This window comes from Stegastes partitus, unplaced genomic scaffold, assembly GCF_000690725.1.
Source record: "Stegastes partitus isolate 25-593 unplaced genomic scaffold, Stegastes_partitus-1.0.2 Scaffold74, whole genome shotgun sequence".
In the NCBI taxonomy this organism is placed as follows: domain Eukaryota; kingdom Metazoa; phylum Chordata; class Actinopteri; family Pomacentridae; genus Stegastes; species Stegastes partitus.
In genome coordinates this window covers 471725-479715 of record NW_007577805.1, presented here as the reverse complement: position 1 = coordinate 479715, position 7991 = coordinate 471725, and the positions used below count along the sequence as shown (strand labels likewise).

At 38.6% G+C, this 7991-nt stretch overlaps 1 protein-coding gene across 1 annotated transcript; it reads right to left on the bottom strand.

The window, feature by feature from the left end:
- Nucleotides 1–2262: 2262 nt before the first annotated feature.
- myf6 (myogenic factor 6) lies at nucleotides 2263–3787 on the bottom strand. Its single transcript, XM_008276479.1, has 3 exons — nucleotides 3210–3787; nucleotides 2765–2855; nucleotides 2263–2678 (listed from the first exon to the last, which is right to left on the bottom strand). Exons 1-3 carry the CDS (start codon nucleotides 3723–3725, stop codon nucleotides 2569–2571), a joined length of 717 nt encoding a protein of 238 aa, XP_008274701.1. The 5' UTR covers nucleotides 3726–3787; the 3' UTR covers nucleotides 2263–2568.
- Nucleotides 3788–7991: the final 4204 nt, after the last annotated feature.

The window sequence follows — 7991 nt, the reverse complement described above, 5'->3', positions numbered from 1 at the left end:
TAGTGCACACAACCTGACCTGTGGAGCAATAACACACAAGTGTTCCAATGTGCCGTGGCCTGGTCGCAACGTAGCAATTATGCACGAGCTTTTGGCCACAACAACACAATCATCACATGATATGACTTTTTTTCTCTTCCCTGAAATGAAATGTAAGTTGCAGGGTCACCATTTCAGCACAGTTTAGCAGCTTCAGTGCTCAGATGGTGCTTGATGTATCTCCATGAAGAGACTCCCAGGAGCGTTACAAGTGTTGCAGAAGCACTGGGAGCGGTGTATCATCGCACAAAGAGACTATTTCAATGGGGATAGTGGTCGAATTTAAATCAGGTACAGCCTTTGATTTTTGTAGGTGCAGTCTCAAAGCTTCAACCCCGAAGTTAACATGAGCTAGTGGAGACCACATGGAAACAGAAGAAAGCCATTGAGGAAAGGCACTCAGGAGTGAGCATTAACATCCTTTAAGTTTCCCACAGAATGCGTCTTAGCAAACGAGGCAGCCAAGAAGTGTTTCACTTTTTAGTAATGTTAGAATGTAAATTCCTTTAACCCTCCTATTATCTATGAGGGGTCAATTTGGTCATCCTTGCCTTGCAGCAAGAAGGTCGCTGGTTCGCGTCCTGGTGGAGGCACTGGTATCTTTCTGCGTTTGCATGTTCTCCCCGTACAGCGTGGTTTCTCTCCGGGTTCTCCAGCTTCCTCCCACACAGTCAAAAAACACGTTGAGGTTAATTGGTGATTCTGAATTGTCTGTAGGTGTGAATGTGAGTGTGCTTGGTTATCTGTCTCTAAGTGTAGCCCTGTGATAGACTGGAGACCTGTCCAGGGTGTCCCCTGCCTTCACCCTGAGTCAGCTGGGATAGACTCCAGCGACCCTAGTGAGGATTAAGTGGTGTATAGATAATGGATGGATGGATATTTCTGGAGGTTTCTGGGGTCAAATTGAACCCAAGGATAAAAGATGTCAGTAAATTTGAAGGTAATAGGAGGGTTAAAGTCTTACATGTATTACCTTTAAAAGGGGACAGTACAGGTTTAACGTCATAATATCATCAATAATTCCACTGAGGTGTACCTCTGGTGTATAGTTTTGGCCCACTGGGACACTGATGATATTAGCTCAGCCTGNCAGCGAACTATTCCAGGGCACTTCAGACCGTTTTTATGGACTTCTAATAGCCGTGAATGCTTGGAGGGGGGGACTGCTAGATCTCGAACTAATGCAGTTTTTTTTTCCTTTTCATTCAACCTTGTGGTGAATGTGGGGATACAGTGAAGGATATTACATTAAAAAAAATCTGGCAGAGAAAATAGACTAAAAAAAATGCTAGGGATACTGTAATGTTCTGCAAGAAATGACTGCAAATATCTGTAAAATAAAACATTTTCATGAATGTGAATACAGTTAAAGTGTCATTTTATGGCCATACATTGTAGAAGAACACATTACGACTTGTAGAAACACAGATATTTGATTGGACATTATTGTTTCCTGTTTTTTTTGTTTGTTTGTTTTTGTTTTTTTGTACTACATATTATCTGTCATTTTCCAAAACAGGAAAAATATGTAAAATAATAGTATTTTTTCTAAATTAAATATAGAAAATAATTGTGTAATTTTACAGTGTTAAAAAAAAAAAATTAGCATTTGTAAAAACACATTTCTTTTTGTCAATATGTAAATTAACATATTTTTCTGATTCATTATATTCAGTAATTTAATAAAACAAGAAAAATCTGTAAGATAACACTTCCAATTTTTAAAATATTGATTTAAAAATCATTTTAAAAAATGGTAAATCCTTCAAATACATAATTTTCCTTCAATTAATAACAAATATTTGCTGTTTTTTTTCCCTGATTTAAATAATGTACAAAATAGTGTAAATTTGCAGTCAAACGTTCATTTAAAAAAAGAACATCCCTGAAAATGTCTATATATATATTTAAAGTCATTATGTAGATATTATTTACAGTTTTGGCCTTTTAAGGTTTTTTGTTTGTTTTTAGAGTTAACATGTAAATTAATGCAATGTAATGTAAACTTGTTCAAAAATACTGTTTCACAAAAAACATTTGAAAAGAACACACATATATATTTTACAGTGTTAAGTAAAAATTATTTTTTATAAGGTGATAAAGGCTTTATGCTTTCATGTGAAGAAAGATCCTGGACTCTATGTGGTCTGAACATTGCGTTCTCTCTCTTTATCAAGCACAGAATGAATCAAAATGTCCTTGAAAAAATGAAACATACACCCATTTAGACAACTGCAAAAGTATAACAGTGTAGTTTATTCTGCTGGTCAGTTCTGTACAAATATTTAAATAAAATCTCAGCTTTCTTCAAAGAAGTTGTTAGCTTTTGAACACAAAATAAATACATCATGTTGCTATAAAATATGTACAAATTTGTTGCTCTTCCTGTACAAACGAGGACTTCAGAACAAACAGAAGCCAGAATGGTTGGACACAGTGGAAATAATTTAGTGATAAACAATGGAAATTTAAAAATTATCAACAGGGTTTCCTAGTTTATGTCTTCAGTGAGGTTTGTTTTTTTTTCTTTTAGTTTTCCGAGACGTCCTCAGAGAAGTTGATTTTGTCGTCGCTGGTGATGCTGTCCACGATGGAGGACAGACGGAGGAGGCTGGAGGACGCAGAGGATTCACTGGTTCCTGGAAAAGCAAAGGACGCTGACTTTGACTGCTGTTTTTTTACATTTATTTATGTTTTTATCGTAGATTTGAGGTGGATTCTGTACCTTCTCTCTGGTTCATTGCTGCAGTGGAATGGTCAGCAGAGGTCGGCCAGCTCTCAGAGGACTTCTTCCAGTGGTACTCATCACTGGACACCTACAGAAAGTCATCCACACATTTATAGTTTAATTGAGATTTTTTTTTTTTCCCAACACAAGCAAACAGAAAGCAATCTTGATGGGAAAAGCAATAAGTAATGACATCTTTAGGGAATATCCCACCGCTGATCCCAGCTGGAATGAAAGTATCACTGTGACACCGAGAGATAAACATTCAGTAAACACATCATGATGTCATTACAAGAGCCACAAACACATTAAAAGTCCATACAGGGGGATTACTGGGGGGGATAACAGCCATCATGATGTCATTTGAAAGTCATCCGAGTCCCACTCAGGCGCCATGAGAGACAGGTTCATGATATTTAGGAAAGTTTCTGCATGATCTTACACGGTGTTCTTTGGTGTTAAAAGCAGAGCCGTGCTGCGTTTTCTCCTGCTCGTCCAGAGTCTGCAGCAGGTCCTGCAGCCTCTCGATGTAGCTGATGGCGCTGCGTAAAATCTCCACCTTGGGTAGCCTCTGGTTGGGGTTGGCCACCGTCTTCCTCTTCAGCGCGTCGAAGGCCTCGTTGATCTTCTTGAGCCTCCTCCTCTCCCGGAGCGTCGCCGCCTTGCGTCTGTCCGTGGGCGCCGACTTTCTCTTGCAGATCTTGCAGGCCCACATGAGGCACTGGCCCTCGCAGTGCGCACGGAGACCCGGGGGCGCAAGGACGTGCTCCTCCCCGCTGCTCTCGCCCCCGGTCTCCGACGGCACGTTGTCCTGGCCCGGGGACAGCGGGCTGTCGTTGTCGTTGTACAGAGGGGACACCCCCGCCATGTCCAAGTGCTGCAGTGGTCCATGATCCCCTTCCTCTAAATAGCGCAAATCATTGAAAAGATAAGTGTTGGTCTCAAAAAGGTCCATCATATTGTTGCGCCCCTCTCTCTGTTTTGACAGCGGCACTCTGGCATTTAAATAGAGCAGCAGGGACACAAGTCAACAGGCTTATATTTAGAATGTGAAACTCTATCCAACAGTCTGGCTGCCACACTGCAACAAGCTTCTTTTTTTTTTTTTTTTCAATGGGTCTTTACGACATACTGAGTCTGTGTGAGGAATAAATATACATTAAGGCATTCAGAAGTTATTGAAATGTCACCTTAAGTTTCCTGACAGGTGTATTGGCTGTGTGCAACTCACAAAAAGATCCCGCATGGCGTCGGATCCCTCTGACAAAGTGAAATAAATGACGTGGAGTTTATTGCGTCTGCTTTATAGCTGGTTTATAAGTTGTAACTCAGGGCTTTATTGATGGTAAAATTAATTATTCATCGCTGCTTTCAAGCTCAGTGTTTGAAAATGCAGCTTTTGGGTTGCCAGGTTGTGAAAAATACTTTCAGCTGCTGGCTATGTGGCTGAAAATTGTTTCTTTCTATGAATACAGGATTAAAATTTGAAATGATCCATTCTGCATGAGGTTATACAAGAATACTGTGTGTGAACAAGAACATCAATCAGTGAAGATTACAGTGACTGCTGCAAACTATATGGTTCTGATGACAAAAAAAAGACAAAAACAAAAAGGGATTAGAAAAGCTGCCTATGCAACCCATTTTATTAGAGAATGGACAAGTTGGAAATCAACCACAAACCATCTTTAAATCCACATTACATGACAAAACCTTCTATTTAATCAGTACTAGCTGCTGTAGTGAGGACATCACACACTAACTTATTTTACTAGTTGAGGTTCCCGTATTTGAAAAAGTTCAACAAGTCATTTTTTTCGCTTCCTCTCTGCCTCACAAGCCATCAGGTCTGCAGTTACTGTGTCAATGTCAATAAACTGTTCTGGATTATTTAAGTGCCCCGGAGCTCTTTTCCATAATGTAGAAGGTCAACGTGGGAGGAATCTGATGAATTAATGCATTATCCAATATTAGCAGCTGGAGCTATGCAGGATGATAGAGGGTCGGGGTGGTTATTTTAAAAAGTTATACGTCCTGTTCTTTTTTTTAATGTGATGCATTACTTAGTTGTTCCCTGTAGGAATAATGTGTTGCTCTACTTGTTGCATCTTTACTTTGGTGGTACTTTACAACATGCATTGTGATGCAGCTAACATATGACACGTATGCTTTTTGATAAAGAATTACCAGGAAGCCAGCAGAAAGGTTCACTAAAACCAAACCAAATGACTCGATATGATGGGATTCTGTAGAACAAGCATGCAACATGAGGCACATTTCACATGCCATGTATATGTACTTTTTGTGACATCATTTTGTTGCATTAAAATATTAACTGGTTAAGGTCAGGGGTCATTCGTCTTGACAACTACACGGTGCGCAATGACACACAAAATGCACAAAAAGCGTTGGTCTGGTAACATTGGCACCAATTTGTTGTGAAATTCTTCATGATACCGACAACAAGACTTAAGTACAAATCTAAGAGCGTCATGGTGGCTTCAAAATAAGAGTAACTCTAATTCATAGTATCTGTATGTTACTACAATACCAATATGAAGTGATTGTGGTTGTGTTATTTACCCCCAACACTGATGATAGATCACACACACTTCAACCAAACAGGATTTCTACAATCTGGCAACCCAGAAGCTGGTATTATTAATGGTTTAATAATGGTATGTCATTCTTTTTGCTTATACTAAATCACTGTTTGTGTATCTGTTAGCATTAATAAAGCATTAGTGCTAATTTATAAACACCTCATAAAGTATCCCATTTAAGAAGCATTTGTTTGTCTTAAAGGGTTCATGAAAAATCATTCATCTTCTCACCTCGATAGTGTCAGTTTTTGCTCTTATTTCAGTTTTATGTGCCAAATTTTCTCTTTGATTCCCTTAAAAACAAACAAGACTCGCAAAATGAATGAGCATTCCTGATATTCTGGATAATTTGAACATCTTAGACTTGTCTGCTGATAAAAAAGTGCCTTTAAATACAATATTTTAACCTACAGAACAGAAAGATATCTACCACATGCAGGTCAATGAGCAGGTTGAGCACGTTTCCATGTTTATTTAAGGTAGAATCACTGATGGTGTCCCAGTATCTCATTCAAACACGGAGGTTATTCTAACTGAAAATGTGCTGCGCCTGTTTTAGCCTGCAGGAATTGTACGAGCAACTGTAACTTGTAGAAAATCCCGACATAAATAGACGGGAATGTGCAGCGTCAAAACAGCTTTGACAAACGCATGCTCAGGATGGTATAAATAGAAACGTGGCTCATTCATTTCAGATTCATAAAAGAGATAAAAGCCTGTGAGGAGGTGATATATTGCCTGTGGCATTTTTGCTGCAACCTGAAAGGGCTGTGATTGGAAACTTCACGGGCGGGAATGTGAGGGATTCCTATTTTTGTATGACTGCGTGACCTTGCGTTATGAAATGAAACGAGACGGTCTCATCAGGCGACAGCAGCTTTAGACAAAGACGAGCGCTTTTATTGATTAGCGGCTCACCTGTCCTGATAACAGTTTTCTTTACTGAGAGACAAACGAAGAGCACGTTTCTGGATGAATCACATTTAGAAGGACCTTGAGCGAGACGGCAGCATGAGGTTGCACAATCAGTTGTGTTGTTGTGGAGGCCTGGATGTTTCATCATTTAGCAGCGTGAAACACTACTGCATGTCAACACAACATCTCTAGGTCATCCAACTCATATAGAATTAATGATGTCAGCTATACTGTGCTCACATGCTCACTACTTATGAGCCAAGTGAGAAAAACATTAATATGAGCCATCGTATTCCAGCTTTAAGGTATCGTAGCTCTCATATCCTGCAGTAGTGTAAGTATAACACGCCGTGTCATCACTACGCATGTTTTGTTTTTCACGTGTCATTGCGCACCGTGTGGTGCCAATGAACGACCTCCTCCCCCTGACCTTAAACGCAACATTTCACGTGTCATTTTAGAGGCGTGAAATGACACTTAAAAAACCTTAGAATGCTCAGACGTGACACACAAAATGTACCAGCAGTGTTAGAAATCCCAACAAAAAATACTAAAATAATAACCTCAGCAGCAAACTAAAGGAAAATAATGTAAAACACTGTTGCTGCCGGTTACATGTGAGTACAATCCATGAACCACAATTTAGCAGCTATACAGAAAATAGTGTTGAATAGTGTAACCTTCAAAAACTGTAAAAACAAACAAACAAACAAACAAACAGAAAAACTCAAACAAATACAAGTTGTGAACATAACAGCAAATATCAGTAAAATAAGGATTAGAAAGAAAAATCAGATAAATATAGTGAAACAGTGTGATTGTATGACAACATTGTGTAAAAAAAAAAACTACTATTAGAAAAATTACTGATTTTTGATGTGGAATTTCTAAACAGTTTTGACCATTTTACTTTCTTTTTTACAGTGAAAATGTAAATTAATACTTTAAAAAATATATGTTTTACCAGTTACTGTTAACAATTAATCCTTAACATACATAGTTTTTCTCTCAAATGAAGTCAAAAACTTGTAAAATATTGATATTTTTAGCTGATACAGTAAAACAGCTTCATTTTATGGTCAAACAAATGACCTACCATTTAAAAAAACTAAACTAAACTAACATTTTTTTGTTGTTTGGGCCTGTTTATTTGCCATTAACTGAGATTTAACTCACTATTTGTACTTGAACATGACAGCAAAAAACTACACAACAACAGTAAATTGTTCAAACAAATCCAAAAATTAAAAAAAAAAAAAATAAAATCATTTATACAGTGTGATGTGCAGCACTGTTCATCACATGTGTAACATGATTAAAAGAGTAGACGACTATAATGCTAGTATTTGTTGACGTTTGACGTTGACTCCATTTCTATGAACATTTATCTAAAACTTTACTGATTGTTTGTGGAGTGTGTTGTCTGCCTGCAACATGTGTGAGAAGTAACTGTCATGAGTTGGGAACTTGCATGACATCATCAGGACCTGAGTCACACATGTGTAGGTGACCACTGGTAGGCGTGCATTTGCAATTTCTTCATGGACCTCGAACTGGAACAAAAAGACAACTGCACATTCAGCCGTGGTGATCCAACCTTCATATGGAGGATCATCGCTGGTGATGAGAGGGAGGTCTGCAGCTTCCACCATGACAGTGAAACAGCAGTGGAAGAGCAACAGAACCAGAAAAGCCATGTCTGGTCA